At 45.4% G+C, this 15,820-nt stretch overlaps 4 protein-coding genes across 5 annotated transcripts; 3 read left to right on the top strand and 1 right to left on the bottom strand.

Annotated features, from left to right (window-relative positions):
• The first annotated feature begins 2,546 nt into the window (after positions 1-2,546).
• Positions 2,547-3,980, top strand: LOC120690556 (bZIP transcription factor 53-like). The gene has a single exon (XM_039973244.1). The coding sequence runs from the start codon at positions 3,236-3,238 to the stop codon at positions 3,728-3,730; it is 495 nt and encodes a 164-aa protein (XP_039829178.1). The 5' UTR covers positions 2,547-3,235; the 3' UTR covers positions 3,731-3,980.
• Positions 3,981-6,736: 2,756 nt separating this feature from the next.
• Positions 6,737-7,514, top strand: LOC120690555 (calvin cycle protein CP12-1, chloroplastic-like). Its single transcript, XM_039973243.1, has one exon. The coding sequence runs from the start codon at positions 6,823-6,825 to the stop codon at positions 7,213-7,215; it is 393 nt and encodes a 130-aa protein (XP_039829177.1). The 5' UTR covers positions 6,737-6,822; the 3' UTR covers positions 7,216-7,514.
• A 399-nt stretch (positions 7,515-7,913) lies between these two features.
• On the bottom strand, positions 7,914-10,016 carry LOC120690554 (bifunctional TENA2 protein). The gene is made up of 3 exons (XM_039973242.1): positions 9,762-10,016; positions 8,508-8,719; positions 7,914-8,425 (listed from the first exon to the last, which is right to left on the bottom strand). Exons 1-3 carry the CDS (start codon positions 9,903-9,905, stop codon positions 8,110-8,112), a joined length of 672 nt encoding a protein of 223 aa, XP_039829176.1. The 5' UTR covers positions 9,906-10,016; the 3' UTR covers positions 7,914-8,109.
• A 1,117-nt stretch (positions 10,017-11,133) lies between these two features.
• On the top strand, positions 11,134-15,785 carry LOC120690553. Of its 2 annotated transcripts, XR_005681805.1 has the most exons (3): positions 11,134-11,377; positions 14,623-15,400; positions 15,652-15,785. XR_005681805.1 is itself a non-coding variant. In XM_039973241.1 (2 exons), the coding sequence occupies exons 1-2, from the start codon at positions 11,305-11,307 to the stop codon at positions 15,312-15,314; spliced, it is 765 nt and encodes a 254-aa protein (XP_039829175.1). In that variant the 5' UTR covers positions 11,134-11,304; the 3' UTR covers positions 15,315-15,555. The 2 variants fall into 2 exon arrangements, 1 of the variants encoding a protein (XP_039829175.1); XM_039973241.1 differs by lacking the exon at positions 15,652-15,785 and having other exon boundaries at positions 14,623-15,555.
• The last annotated feature ends 35 nt before the right edge of the window (positions 15,786-15,820 follow it).

The following is a 15,820-nucleotide window of genomic DNA, read 5'->3' as shown; positions in this document are numbered from 1 at the left end:
ATAGTAAAAAGTTTGGTTCATTTGAAATATAGGATCGCAACTGTTTTTGTTCGGAGTTCCTGCGATCAAAACGGTTCGTAGAGGAGATACATTTATCTTGCGAGACTGATTTGTAGTATTATGTATGTTTTCTTTAGCTTTTATAACGTGCCTTTTTACCCGTGTTATCACATCATTCAAAGAACGGAACAAAAGCTCTATCATAGTGCCCAATGCCTTGTGGACTTTGTTTCCGAACTTATCAGTGCAGAAAAAGGTTCGAATGCACCAGTAGGTGCAAAGGAACTCTGATCCTTTGGACAACCAACAATGCAAGGAAGGTTTTGAAGAGAAGCAAAAGGTTAAGGCTTTCATACCTTACCCTTTGTTCAAGTTTGAGAAAGACATCTTTATGTTCTTCACCACTGCTTTTTAACAATACGTTAGAAGAAACCATGAGTCAAAATAACATGAAGAACATGAAAATAATTTCAGATGTACTTGTGCTGTCACAGGAACTATTTTAGAGTCTGAAACCTTCTTCAACTGCTGGAACTTGAAATAGAGCTTGTTTGGAGGAGCTAAAGTTGAATGCTAAACTTTAACACATATTACCACTCATGCACATGGTAAAATTTTTAAATCTTGACTAAAGTTTAGCTACCCTATTGGTACTTCCGTTTGGAGGAACTAGCGCTAAAGTTAACTTTCACCCGTCAGCACAGGAGCATGGGATACCTCATACCTGAGAGTCCGTCCGACTGGTCCGTAAAGTCCAAACGGGGTGACGAACACCCCTTGCGGAGGCCCATTAATTCTTGTTTATTCATGAGAACGACAAAAAAACCTCCAGTTGGGCCGACCTACGCGGCTACGCCCCTCTCCCGGGCCTTGTAATTCGAGGCCTGGAAGCCGTCTTGGAAGTTCTGTAAAATTCTTCTAAAAAGAAAACCAAATTGTGAAGTAAAATAATTAATAGTGAAAAAGTTCGAAGCGGTCTTTCTCCGACTACAGCACTAGTCAACTTTAGCATAGACGATAGTACATCATATTGTGCGTCATAAGTTTGGTCGAAAGTAGTAGTATTATTGCTCGATCTACGGGTGAAGTGGATCAAATCAGCTCTGCTTTCATGGAGCCAATAAATTGCGGGAAAACTGAAAGATCCAGTGGACACCCTCTTCCGTAAATTTCCAAAGTCAGCAAGCACCAAGAAAAGGTCGGCTGTTTACAGGCACATCGGCCAGGGAAAGTTCGGTGGGATCATAAACAAGACAGGTTTAATAATTTGCTCCAACATGCTCGCATGTACTGAATGTTGAAAAGCTTTTCACGGCTCATCTTTTGCTAGCTAGCACTAGGATCAACTAAAAGCCATGATCTGCATGCGCAGATACACTATGCAGCAACATGATTAAGTAGAAATGCAAGCACTTGGCACTAATAGCTTACTGATCTTTGTTCAGGTAGAAAGTAGCAGATCGAATGCTGAACGCAAGTGTGTTTTAGTTGCATTATTAATCTTATATAATTTCCCTCAACACATGAGCAACTTTGCCAGCCCACTGCCACGGCCCACGGTGCAATGCGCCTAGTAATCGAAAATGACGTGCCCTTTTTTTGCATCTAAGCTACCTGCAGCTGCAGGTAAAATTACTGGTTGCCCGTTACGGTCAGGTTTCTAATTAATGTTATCTCGTGACGCCACGCTCCAAGAGAAGCAACTTGGGAATCTGAAACCTCACCGCCCCGTAGAATACTCGCTCAGACGACCTTGCTGTATACGCATGGGTCACTTGGCTGAGCAAATGATCTGTCGAGAAAATGCAGCCGCCACCTGTCCCCTGCCATGTACGTCGGCCTGAAAACTTAGTCAGCTATTCACAATTCATGAATTCGAGCAGTGGCATCATCAGAAGGTAAAGCGGCATCGGCCATTAGTCAATTCGCCCCGTTCCTTGCCTGGCTTTTGCCCTGTTGTGTGCTGCTTCGCAGAAGGTAAAGCCGGCCAATCCGTGTGCTTCTGGTCGGCGAACTAGCTAGACGTACGCGGAGTCGCCGATGGATGGAAAGCATCATCGCTCGTGTGTTTCCTACCGTGGCCCGATGGCTGCTTTGTAGGACAGCAACTTGCATTACTCGTGGTGACGCAGCACTACTGTCTACTGGTGAACTTTTAGTCAGGCTCGGACAAAGATCCAAAAGGACACCTCATCACCAGCGGCTGTAATGAATCAATTGCCATTGCATGGAGTTGTTTAATGTCTCTCGGATGGTACGTTGTGTATACTATACCAGTATATACCTACGGCTGAGAGACTCCATCAGATCTTTCAGGCGTAAAATATCTCAAATATGTTGACATCATGACTGACATTAATTGAAACCCAGGTTTTGTTGTGTTGTGGGGAAGGTTCATGCGTAATCTTGGGAAATTTCACTGCCGCCACCTGTACGGTTAAACCAACACTGGCCTGTCACTGTCACTGTCAGCTTAACAATGGAGGTGATTAAAAGTCGTTGGCAATACTCTTTAGTTTAATCAAGATATCTTAGTTGGTGCACACGCAATGCAATGGCACTAGCTGCTACCTTGTGCACGCATGCGTCCTCAGGGCTCCGCTCCCCCCGTTAAATTTGCGTCCCTCTCGCCACTCCTCAGACCTCCCCTTCCGCTCCTCCAGCCTTCTCACCTCCCTAGTCGAGTGCTGCGTTCTTGGTTGATTGGAAGCGGGTAGTGCGCGCCATGCCTCCTCCTCTCCCAGGCCGCCTGACGCCTCACTTCAGCTAGCTAAGTATCTTCGATTGAACATCCTCGTCAGGTTTTGTTGCGAGCTGTAGTTGCGGTAATCTCTCTCTGCTCTTGTTTCCGTATCAAGCTCCCGCGCCCATGTCGCTCACGGAGGTCAGCCACCACTTCTGCTACCTCCACTCCCTCTCCATCGTGCTTCTCTACTTCCTCTACGTGATCTCCTGATCGGCCGCCTCCGATCCCCCGACGTCCCGAGCAAAGCTTTGGCTCGATTCAGAATTGAAGCTTTGCTCGTCGCAAAAGCATTGCCATTAATCAGTTCGTGTTCCTGCTGTTCCATGATCCCCTCTTGTTCTGCCCCCTGCCCTCTCCTCCGTTGCTGCTAAGTTACGTGCCTCTCCTAGCGCGTACGCCTACGCTTGATCGTTAAACGACTGCTAGGAGCGGCGGCACCGTTCCAACTTCCAAGCAGGTAAGTGCTTTTATTCCCTCGTGCGTGCCAAGATGGTTGCAGCGGCGGCGGCGCCGCAGGGGGCGCGGCGCGCCGCGGTGGCCACCGAGGAGGAGAGGCGGCGCAACCGCATGACCTCGAACCGGCTGTCGGCGCGCAAGTCCCGCATGAAGCGGCAGCAGCACGTGGACGACCTGACCGCGGAGGCGGAGCGCCTGCGGCGCGAGAACGAGGCGATGCGCGCCGGCGCCGGGGAGGCCCTGCGGCGCGGCCGCGCGCTCGAGCAGGAGAACCGCGTGCTGGCGGCGCACGCGCGCCAGCTGTGCGCCGCGCTCCTGCTGCGCAACTCCCAGCTCCGCCTGCTGGGCGGCGTGGCCGGCGTACCGCTCGACGTGCCGGGCGTGCCCGACCACCTCGTGCAGCTGTACGGCGGCCCGCATCAGATGCCGGCCATGCCGCTGGCGCCTCCGCCGCCCCTGCAACTGCCGCTGGAGATCCAGATGCTGTTGCAGCCTGACGTCATGGACGCCGTCGGTATGCTCGTGTGAATGCTCTGCGGTGCTACCTGTTATATATTTTCGCGCGCTGCTGTTTGTACGGTGAGCCCCAGCTTGGTTGTGCACTTGTGCTGTATGCTTTGTCATGTGAACTACCACCGTGGTTTACTGTGAAGTGTGTTGTGTTAATGTCGTCGACGAATAAAGGAATTATGTAAGTTGTGTACTGTGTAATACATGCAGGAACTGAAGAAGTGGTATGTTTGTGGAATTCTAGTGAGCAAGAATCTATTCCTGTGTTGGATAACATTCTGGAAACACAGCTACGTACTCCACATGAAATGTGTCCTGATAGTGTATTTATTTGAGGGATAAGTCTATTTTACAACCCCGAATACACTGTCATATTTTGAATTCTACCTAACTAAACTAAATAAAAAAATATGAATTATCATATTTTTAATGCATTTTTATCATAGGTTTAGCTGACCTAAAAATTCAAGGAATTTTGAATTCTACCTATTTTTAAAATTTTATAATTCAAATTCCTTTATGTCTATTGTAGCACATCTAGCCAAAATAGATTCCTTGTCTTTTGATCTACCTCCCAAAAAAATATCATGATTTTTAGACAATATTAACTATGCTTTCTTTATTATTTAATTGAGAGAGGTGTGAAATTCTAGAAATTCGGAAATTTTACTGTAGCAAACCGCCTTTGGCTGAGCAAGGGTTGTTTTTCAAACGGTTTCGTTAGTTGGAGGTGTAGGATGTCCGGTTTCGTAGTTCAAGAGCCAAAATCGGACTAGCGTGATAGTTCAGGATTGAAAAACAGACTTTTCCCTTTATTTGATAGAGTAAAGTCCATTATCAATCCCTAACCTTGTACCGCCGTGTCATCCCGGTCCATAAACTTGCAAATCAACCGTTTAGATCCCCAAACTTATTCATCTGAGTTATCTCGATCCTCAAACTTTTTCAGTTGTGTCATCTCGATTCTTAAACTTAGAAATCACCCATTTAGATTGACAAACTTGTTAAGTTGTGTCGTCCCGATCCCTAAACTTAATTTTGAGTCTTATCTAGATCAAAACAATACAATCTAAAAACTCTATATCAAAAAATAATTCATAATTTTTTCATATAAACTCGAATGAAGACAAACTTTATATCACAATTGTAGCCCTCGACGCGATCTATAACTTTGTATTTGAAAAGTTTCTAAATTAAAACTGTTTATGGTCCCAAAATATTGTTGTAAGTCTACAGATTTTGAAATCTAAAATTAAATTTTGGGACACTAAACGACTTCAAATAAAAAAGAATTTCAACTACAAAGTTGTAGACTGTGTCGAGGGCTATAGTTTTGACATAAAGTTTATCTTCATCCGAGTTCATATGAAAATGTTATGAATTATTTTTATATAGAGTTTTTAGAACGCCATGTTTTGACCTAGATAAGACTCAAAATCAAGTTTAGGGACCGTGATAACATAATTAAATAAGTTTGAGTGATTTCTAAGTTTAGGGACCGGATGACACAGATGAATAAGTTTGACGATCTAAACGGTCGAATTGCAAATTTAGGGACCGGAATGGCACAGCCGAACAAATTTATGGACCGATGATGGACTTTACTCTATTTGATAATTTGTAGATGTTACTACATTTAAAGTTGAGAAAGTTTGAATTAGAACAAACTTCAAGTGAACTACAGTTTTGTCAATTTAGAATAAAGAAAGTGTACCCTGATCACACCACACCATGACGAGGATTCGTGAAATCTTGACAGCAACTGTACCAGACGATATTTTGTACGGTTGCAGACAACCTTACCGCTCGACCGAGACGTTGAGATCCGTTGCAAAAACAAACGCTGCGTCGCTGCCAGCCTGACACGCACGGTGATGACAATGCAAGCGACAATTTAATTTTCGTTCACCCCTGCGCCGACGAGGCGTTAAACTGGATGGTACCGGTAGTAGCACTACGAGACACTCGAGCGCGACGACTAAGACGCGTCGACGCGTACCGACATTTTCTTCGCTCGCCATACATACGCATGCGGCGTCATCACCCAATCGGCCATGCGCCCATGCATGAAAGCTTTGTGAGAGAGATGGTTGATCAGATAGAGAGATCGATCGAGCTCACAGGGGCTCCGGGTCCGGCTGACCGGGCCGCCGGCCGCTAGCTAGATTCCATCCTCTGGTTTTAGCGTCTGCGTACGTGACGGCGATCTGTCGTCCTCTCGCAGCCGCAGGCATCAGAATTGACGCCTCGAGCACGGCCGACAGAGCTGGAAGAAGACGACGTGTTTGGCGAGTAATTGGGACTAGCAGCTCAAATCTCCGCTGTTTGCATTGTTCCTCCCCATCAGCTGGTAAAACGCGCAGGCCGCTCCTGTTCGTCTCTCAGCTAGACAAAACCTTGTACGCTTTATGTTTTACATGCAACTTTAATTTAGACCAGGTCATATATCTAGCTATTATCAGCGATGGGAGAAAAACAGCATATCCATGTTAAAGGGTGGCTTAGATGGCAGGGGAGCAGGGGGCGGATACAAGGCCTCCTGGCATTGACAACACCTTCAACCATTTGTCATAGATTCTCTCTTTTTTTTAAGAAGACTTTTCACGTTGTATTTTTTGATTAATATGTCAAGATTATAAATGATTCAAGGCCAACCCAAATGTGTGCCAAATAAATCTAGCTCATTTTTTTTAAAAAGTATCAAGTCACAAAAACGTCGCTCTAAACTCAAAATTATAAACTTAGAGCCGACATGAATTTTGCTTTTAAAAAAATACTATTTTGTGTATAAGTCGCTCACCAAATGTTACTACGAGGTTTTCCTTCATTGATCTGTCAACAACTAGTAACTTTACCATCGGTAACCACAGCCCTCAAATAGCCATCAAAGGTGGAAATAGAGAAACTTAGCAGAGAAAAAGAGCTTCTAGAATGAAAATCTGCCGTGGCTGATCTGTCACCACACAATTGGCGGTGAAGGGATAAGATGAGAAGCATCATAAAAAGGACACCAGCCCAACCCAACCAAAACCTTCCGTGCTTCACTCCATCGCCATCGCCATCGCCAGATCGCCACTCCCAAGTCTCCAAGAGCTCCCAATCGTCACGCCATGGCCAGCATGGTCACCACCATGGCTGCCATAGCCTCTTTCCCGGCTCCAAGAAGCCTCCAGCAGGCCCCGGCCCCGCTGCAGCTCCGCCCGAACGCCGTGTCGTTCGCCGCACGGCCGGTTCGCGCGCGCCGCCGGCTGGTGGCCGTGGCGGCCAGCTCGCCGGCCACGCCGCCGGACCTCGCCAACAAGGTGTCCGAGAGCATCAAGCAGGCGCAGGAGACGTGCGCGGACGACCCGGTGAGCGGCGAGTGCGTGGCGGCGTGGGACGAGGTGGAGGAGCTCAGCGCGGCCGCCAGCCACGCGCGGGACCGGCAGAAGGGCGCCGACCCGCTCGAGGAGTTCTGCAAGGACAACCCCGAGACCGACGAGTGCCGCATGTATGAGGACTGAGCCGCGCGAGGCTCGTCGTGCCATCCGCCATCGCTGTCAGCCTGTTCACCTGATCTGGCTGAGCTTAGCTAGAGTGGCATGATGGCAACATGCGCCAATGTATGATGGACCTACTCCTTCGTTTCATCTGGCTTGGTTTGCAATAAATCGAGGTTTGCTTATTGGTTTGTTATTTACAAGAAATATTTAGGAGCTGCTACTGTAATCCCAAGATAAAGATGTAATCATTAGGAATATGTTTGCTGGTGTGCTTCTGGAACATGATTTTACTAGGAGTATATGTGATATTATGCTGTGAAGTACTCCCTCCGTTCCAAATTATAAGTCATTCCAAGAATTTTGGAGAGTCAAAATTTATTAAGTTTGACCAAATTTATACAACAAGATAATAATATTTACGATACCAATTAAGTATCATTAGATTCTTTGTTAATTATATTTTTATAGTATACCTATTTGATATCATAAATTTTTGTGTTTCTCTCTATAATTTTGGTCAAACCTTGAAATGGTTTGACTCTCCAAAATTCTTGAAATGACTTATAATTTGGAACGGAGGGAGTATCGCAGATTTAACGTCTTGTTTGAGCCACGAATTTAAGAGTCTGTGTCTAATTAGTACACAAATAAATTGCAATATGTCTGGATAATACTGCGGTATCAGAAGTTGTAATCTGTTGAGACTGGACTGGACATGGTATTTGGATATCAGATGGCAACATTATTTCAGTTCTTTGTGTCCGAACCCGAACGAAGGGTAATGTACTTGTCAGGAGACAACGATACAGGAGTTATGTGAAACCAATATACAGGTGAAAGTACAGTACATGTTCCATGCTTGGGTCTACGGCCGCAGCCATTTATTTCGTTCGAATATCCGTTGCCAGTTAAGAGTTAAGACTGAGAAGAGCTCATTTCCCAGAAACCAATTTCCAGCTCGAGTACCCTGATGAAGGCCTCTTCAGCGCTCTTGACAGCATCAGCTGGCGCGTTTGCCAAGCTGCGATCCGCGATTCTCTGCAGAGACTGGCAGTACTGTTTAAACTCAGCGCTGCCCCATCTCTGGCAGGTGCCCAGGAGCTCCGGTGGCGTCTTGTTACCTTCTTCTATACAGAAACCGAAGCTGTCCTGGTACACGGTTTCAATTATCCAGAAGGTAGTTACAGCAACAGCATAGATAACCTCTGGCTCTGTAAAGCTTCGAAGAAACCTGGCAATAAGGTTAATGTCAGCTATAGTCTTCAGACATGCTATTTTGGGGAGATTTTTGCTAATGTTTGACAGAGATGAACCTGTGGTACTCCATATTAGATTTGAGCGGTGAAACACTTGCTAGATCGATACCCCATTTGGCAGCTTCATTCTTGAACCAAGAGAGCTCATCACTGAGAGAAGCTACTCCACCCAAGATAATTTCCATGTCTGAGCTGTCTTGTTTGCAACACTTGAGCAGTACACTAGCTTCAAATGCGACAAATTCCCTCACAAACAGGTAGTCCTGGCTCTGAATATGGCAAACAAACAATGTTATTTTTTCCCCCACTGAGGACACCGATAGCAAAAATAGGGAGTTTCTGGAAGGAAACCACAGAAATGAAGTTAACCAACACAACTCCAATAATTATAAAACCTCCCATAAACTCCATTACGGATGTCTAAAGTATCTGAATTTCACTTCTAACTATCAACCACAAAAATACTTTGAACTGTTGCAAAATTTAGTGTCACTGCTTCCTTCAGTATACTAAATAAGCTCTTCAGTGTGTGGTAAAGAACTCTGTTGCGGAATAAGTAACAGGAAGCATCATAGAACAAAACATTTACAAGTGTTTTTTTCCACTTTTGTATATGTATGTTATAGTGCTCTACAATAAAACAGAAGCATATGATATGTGCCTACAGCCTACAGGGAGATCTATCTCAAGAAGAATCGAATCCAAATCATTAAAAGGAGAGCAATCTCTTGGGAGGGGATTTTAATAACCACATTAGTGATCAGAATAAGAGCCCAAGATCATAACAGAGTACCCAACTTTCAATATAATATATACTGTTCAACGGAACTAGGAATTGAGTTGAATTTTACCCGATTTCCTGAATATGATCATTGATCACTGTACATTTTCTCAATTGGATGATGTCAACAAAGAGTAAGTTCTATCCAAAAGTTACTTCTAGAAATCGGAAGGAAAAATTCAATAGTAACATTTAGTACCGATTTCCTTTGGAATAGTCTCTTGGGTAGATAAATTCCTAGTAATTCCCCATCATCCCTTTAAATCAAATGCCCATCCCAACTGATCATCACTGAATTCTAAGCCGCTCACACTAGTTTTCGTTATCGTAGTAGCAACTCCAGACTCCGCTATACACATACTTCTTGTTGCGCGAAGCTCCATGCCTCGAGCCCCCGAGCCAAAAAAACCGAAGCTACTTGGCATGGTCAAAGGCAATGCCACATCAATTTTCTCGCAGTTGGAGGCGTCACACAACGAGAACCTCACAAATTCAAACTGCATCAGTTACGGGGACATTGCGGGACTTACCAGCCAGCGCTTGAAGGTGGACAGGTCGATGGTGCCGTCGCGGATGGAGATGGTGAAGGGGTGCCGCGTGGCCCGCTCGTACATCTGCTGGTGCCTCTCGATCCATGCCGCCGTTGTGCTCGCCTCGACCCCGCCGCCGTCCATCGCCGCCGTCTGGATCGCGGTTGCTGAACCTCCAAGACTCCAAAGTCCGCCGCTAGCCCGCTCCCGGTCCCTGGGGGTTGGGCCCTACCGCTTTGACCACAACTAAAATTACCGCTGAGCCCCTAGAGATTTTCTCATGTCGCAGTCCTCCGAACCTTTAGTACTCCAGTAAGCAAAATTGTTTAGTGAGGCCTACCGGCACTGTGCTAATATTAGCAAGTGATAAGTTTATTTTACAACTTCGAACTAGTTAAGAAGTCCGTTTTTCAACCTCCTACTACGAAACCGGGTAACCTAGGCCCTCGAACTGGCAAAACCGTCCGAATCACCCCCTCGAGCACTGTAGCAAGTTGTTTTGAGGGCGGTTTGGTATAGTAAAATTTTCGAATTTCACACTTCTCTCAATTAAATAAGAAAGAAAGCATAGCTAATATTGTCTAAAAATCATGATATTTTTTTGGGGTAGATAAAAAGATAAGGAATTTATTTTGGCTAGATGTGATACATTAAACATAATGAAATTTGAATTATAAAATTTTAAAAATGGGTAGAATTCAAAATTTCTTGAATTTTTGGGTTAGCTAAACCTCTGATAAAAATGAAATAAAAATATGATAATTCATAATTTTTTATTTAGTTTAATAATGTATTTTTTATTGGCCTAATTTTTATGAAAGTTTTTGAATTCCTTCGCAATGCTCAAATTTGAATCAAATTTGATTCCTCAAATTTTAATTTATGAATTTTATATAGAACTTGGGCCAATAAAAAGTACCTAACTAAACTAAATAAAAAATTATGAATTGTCATATTTTTAATGCATTTTTATCATAGGTTTAGCTGACCTAAAAATTCAAGGAATTTTGAATTCTACCTATTTTTAAAATTTTATAATTCAAATTCCTTTATGTCTATTGTAGCACATCTAGCCAAAATAGATTCCTTGTCTTTTGATCTACATTCCAAAAAAAATATCATGATTTTTAGACAATATTAACTATGCTTTCTTTATTATTTAATTGAGAGAGGTGTGAAATTTCAGAAATTTTACTGTAGCAAAACCGCCTTTGACTGAGCCAGAGTTGTTTTTCAAACGATTTCGTTAGTTGGAGGTGTAGAATGTCCGGTTTCGTAGTTTAAAGATCAAAATCGGACTATCGTAATAGTTCAGAGTTGAAAAACAGACTTTTTCCCTATTAGCAGTAACGCCGTGCTTAGGAAGGCAACGCGGACCAGCCTGTAAACACGCGGCGGCAGCCAAGAGGACGCTGCGGCCATCCTCCTTCCTTGCTTTCTCTCTCTTTCCCTCGTGCTCTGCGGTGGTGAGAGGGAGCGGGAGATTGGTCCGTGGGCAGGGTGAGATCCGCACGGCGTTCGATCCGGACGGCGGCGGGCGAAGATGTTGGACATACAGAAGCGGCGCGTGCGGCTGATGCTCTTCATCATGGGCGTCCTCGCTCTCAGCATGACAGGTTAGTTTTACGGTGGCAGAATCTTTTCTTTCCTGTGCAATTTCACGGGTTAGTTTCCGAGGCGAAGATCTGTGGGCACTGGTTTCCGGTTAGCTTCGTCGATTGTTGTGAAGTAGTTGATTTTTTGGTGAGGAAACGCAGATTTACCTGATTTTAACTTGGGAAAATTCGATTCATGCCACCACAACTCCGTGAAATTGGGTTTCACGTTGAAAATCATGCCACTCAATGGCATGGATTTCAACATGAAATCCAACTTCTTGAAATTGTAGTGGCATGGATCCAACTGACCCTTTTAACTTTGAGTAGTGACGCGTTTAGATTCGTCGATCTGTAGTTTATACCTTAGGGGTGGTAATTTCCGCTTTCACGGAGTAATTATGCATTTATTTGGCTGGATTAGATTGATATCGATGGTTGAATTCTCCTTCCATTTTTTGTAAGTTCTTCGCTGCCGTACTTGTGTTTCTGGAGCTGCAAAGTTGCAAAGAAAATCCGTGTAGAGTTATTGAAGTCATAAATTTTCCAGAAAGATCTGATTGAGTTTGCTCATAATGCATAACACAGTAGAGAGTTGTCGGGTGCCACAACTAGGGACACCCTAACTGGGGTGATAAGATCGCTTTAAAACACAAAAACACTTGTTAAGGCAACTGGGTCCACGAAGGCCCATGGCCTGCTTCCCATCCGGAAGAAAGGAAAGGACTCAAAAGGAGCCCAGCATGCGGCCCATTTGCATCCCCCTTGAACCCGCCGGACAATCTCCGCCTCGCTCGAGGGTAGCGAATCTACCCTCGAGCGGGTGACTCATTTTCCGCCTCGCTCGAGGGCCCCCCTCGGGACCCTCGACTGCGCAACACACTTCCGCCTCGCTCGAGGGTAGCGGATCTACCCTCGAGCGGGTGACTCATCTCCGCCTCGCTTGAGGCCGTCTCTCGGCATAAGGGACAAACGGCCCCGCCGCTCAACCGCTCGCCGTACGAAGGCATTAAAAGCCAGCCGCTCCACCACGGCTCAAAGGACGGGCGGCGTCAGGCCGCCACTCCCACAGTAGATGTGACCGGGGTCCCATCCGCTGACTCTGGTCATCACTCCGCCATCCCGGACACTGTAGCAGCGCCTTGGGACCTGCGACGCGGGATAGGACAGGCTCGGCACTGCTCCCGTTACTGTTCTGCCGACGCCGACCTTCCGGACCCCCCCCCACTGAGGAAGGGGTCCGGCGACGTCACGTGTCCCCCGGACCTTCTAGTGTGCACACCCGCACTCCGACCAGGGGGTCCGGGGCCGACTCGCGCCATTACTACCGCCGGGGCACTGCAGAACGACCGGCGCCATCTTCGCAGAACCAAGGAAGAAATCCAGGACGACAGCGACGCGCGCCGCCTTCCCACAGTGTACTTCCTACAGTGTTCGACCACTGTACCCGCGATTCGGGGGAAAACGACGACTTCCGCGCCCTACACTCGTGTACGCCGCCCCCTCCTTGTGACTATAAAAGGAGGAGGCGGACCCCCCTTAAGCGGCGCTAGGCTCTAACTGGACTCTAGTTTGCTGGGTCTCTCTGGTTTCTAGCTCCCAAGAGAACTCTCAGCACTACTGAGCACTCATCTCAACCGACTCCACTCCTAGCAAAGACTTGGGAGCTCCCCTCTCTCTCTCGCCTCGCTTGTATCCCCTACTACAAGCACTCCGGGTGCAAGATAATACAGTGCCCTCGCACACCCCCTTTGCTGGACGTACGGCCCCGCGGCCGGAACCAGGATAAAACCGTGCGTTACTGTGATTGCCTCTTGCATCATCATCTGGGACGAGGAAACACGCAGCGTTTACTACTGTTTAATTTGTCAGAATTAGCAGCTCTTTACTACTACTGTTTAATTGTATGTCAGCAGCTGAGTGTGGGGTTGAATATTTGTCAGCATGGACTAATGTGCGATAATATGATGGCATTTTACATGTATTAGCCTAGCAATATGAGGAAATAGTCGCTGCATATCCGAGCCTCAGAGGTAGCATAACAATGTATGCTGGTCCTGGCGACAGTTATGTTGATTACTTTGAAGGTGTCAATGTGATGGTTTATTCTGGTTACAGAATTTACTTTTGTTGTTGTCTCGTCCTGCAAAGGCCCAGCTTATATGCATTGGTCATAGGCTAAGAGCCACTTGGCCGAAGAGCCATGCTCAGTTTTTGGGCCTCTCAGGAGCCTAGATGAATCTGTTTACAGCTACAGTACAAAATTAGACACTATGTTGCTAACTTCATTGCCCCAAATGTTATAGGTGGATTTGGGATCTCTCAAGTCTCAACGAATGATGACTTACCATCATTATAAGTTTATGACAACAAATGATATTATTATTATCTGATTTGCAAGGATAAAAAAAGTAAAATTGGGACAATGGAAACCGTAGAACTGCAGACGTTGTGGATTGAGATCCTCTGCAGTCGACTGCAGTGACCAACGCGTGGGCCCGACGAGCGTCTGGGCCCACGTGCAGTGACGGTGTCACTCTGCAGTTGACTGGAGAGGAGTTGATTCCGAAGTTGTAGCCATAGCTGTATGAAATACTCCACTAGCTCTGCTTTTGATTCAGACAAGCCAGGGCTTCGGAGTTCCATATATTCTACAGGGCAAAACTCAGAACATCTACCTGTTCAAACAGGTTTTCAAGTGAATCAATAATAAGAGAGCCGATGAGCTTTCAGTTTTTCAAGTTTGCCTGATATCAGCTGCTTACTGAGCAGTGTGTGCTCATTGACTAGCATTAGCTAATGAACCCACAAGCAATCATTTATAGCATATGCCAAACAAAACAAACAGAAAGCCTTAGTATTGGTGGTAACATGCCTACACTTTCCTGAAGAATTATTAGTGACAATACATTGTGTTTTAACTAAGTCATTAATGACTGGTGATTGGCTCGATTGTAAATATTGGATATGATTGAGTGGTTAGTTGCACAAGTTTACCAATCTGTTTTATGTAATCTCAAGTTTTGTCACACTCCCATTACTGGTCCAACGGGTCTAGTTAAAGATAATTCTTGCTAAGTAGTCGGATTGACGTTCTGCAAGCAACACTCCCACGTCCCATAGCCACAGTTGAATATGATAGTTTGATAGTCCAATATTGCAAGCTATTGGTTCCTTTTTAATTCTCTAAACTTAACTTCTTGTAGATATTCATGGATTCAAATAAAAAGCTATCTCCCAGAATGACATTCACTTCTTATTTACAGCTGAGAAGTTCAGGGAACTTGTTGGAAAGGAGGCTGCATCAAAGAGTGGTCAGTTCACATTCATGAACTGCTTTGACATGGGTTCTGGCAGCCTTGCATGCTCAGTGAAGGAGGGTGTCAAGTTGTATGTCAATAACCTTCGAACTGCACACCTGGAAAGGGTGCGGCAGCATGCCATGGAGAGAGCATTAGCCGATGCCATGACAGAAGGCCTAACACCTGCGGAAGCAGCCAAGCAGGCTCAGAAGGTCAGTACAAAAGCGGCAAAAGTGGCTGCTCGTCAAGCCAATCGGATATTGGGGCCAATAATTTCTTCTGGTTGGGACTTCTTTGAAGCAATGTACTTTGGTGGAAGCATGACAGAATGTTTTCTCCGAGGCAGTGGCACCTTGTTTGGAACTTATGCGGGTGGTTTCCACGGTGAGGAGAGGTTTGGAAAACTGGGATACCTCGTGGGAAGCCAACTAGGAAGCTGGGGTGGGGGAAGAATTGGACTGATGATTTATGATATCATAAGTGGCCTGAAATATATGCTTCAATCTATCCAACCTCAGAATGAATCGTCATATGCTTCAGAAGATGGTTCAGAATACATAGATAGTTATACAAGCCACCACGAAAGGGAGGAGTCAACTTACTATGAAACATTGGAGGAGAAACAGGAAGAATCAAAATGGTTTGGATTGTTTTGAAACTGTAAATCGAAGTGAGCTCTGTTATACTGGAGCATGGAAACGATTAGATTGTTAGCATCATTTTGTACTGTTACATAGAAGAGGTATAACGCTTCTTTGTAATTCGTGTTTTGGCTACTGTATATATAGAAACGTGCGCATACAACTCTTGATATTGTGCAGAATGCGCCACAAGTAGGCAAATTACAGCAATACTGAACCACTTACACGAAAGTTATGAGTAGTATCTCTAGTCTAGTGTTTGATTGGTGCTTTCGTCTGATAATGCTTTTTCCCCTTCTGAAGGCTTCGTTCTAAAGGGTATGTTAACTGAAGTCAGTCAATCAATCTGCAGATATTTAGCGGAAGGTTGTACACGTAACTGGGATGGGCGGAGCAGGTGGATTTCCAGCCAATCATTCGGCCGGTGCTCAATGGTCATCACAAGGCATAGGCATCTGGCTAGCTGCTAGCTGGAAGACAAACGGGGAAAAAAGAAAAGAGGAGAGAAGGAAACGGCTTTT

This window comes from Panicum virgatum, chromosome 9N (genome assembly GCF_016808335.1).
Source record: "Panicum virgatum strain AP13 chromosome 9N, P.virgatum_v5, whole genome shotgun sequence".
Classification (NCBI taxonomy): domain Eukaryota; kingdom Viridiplantae; phylum Streptophyta; class Magnoliopsida; order Poales; family Poaceae; genus Panicum; species Panicum virgatum.
The sequence above is the reverse complement of the archived record's forward strand: the minus strand, read 5'-3'. Positions and strand labels throughout refer to the sequence as shown.

Excerpts from the sequence above, each read along its gene's own strand:
- LOC120690556 (XM_039973244.1), top strand. The coding sequence starts at position 3,236 with ATGGTTGCAGCGGCGGCGGCGCCGCAGGGGGCGCGGCGCGCCGCGGTG.
- LOC120690553 (XM_039973241.1), top strand. The coding sequence starts at position 11,305 with ATGTTGGACATACAGAAGCGGCGCGTGCGGCTGATGCTCTTCATCATG. Across the intron at positions 11,378-14,622 it reads CCTCGCTCTCAGCATGACAG|CTGAGAAGTTCAGGGAACTT; the intron begins GTTAGTTTTACG and ends TCTTATTTACAG.
- LOC120690555 (XM_039973243.1), top strand. The coding sequence starts at position 6,823 with ATGGCCAGCATGGTCACCACCATGGCTGCCATAGCCTCTTTCCCGGCT.
- LOC120690554 (XM_039973242.1), bottom strand. The coding sequence starts at position 9,905 with ATGGACGGCGGCGGGGTCGAGGCGAGCACAACGGCGGCATGGATCGAG. Across the intron at positions 8,720-9,761 it reads CCACCTTCAAGCGCTGGCTG|AGCCAGGACTACCTGTTTGT; the intron begins GTAAGTCCCGCA and ends TGCCATATTCAG. Across the intron at positions 8,426-8,507 it reads TCTAATATGGAGTACCACAG|GTTTCTTCGAAGCTTTACAG; the intron begins GTTCATCTCTGT and ends CCTTATTGCCAG.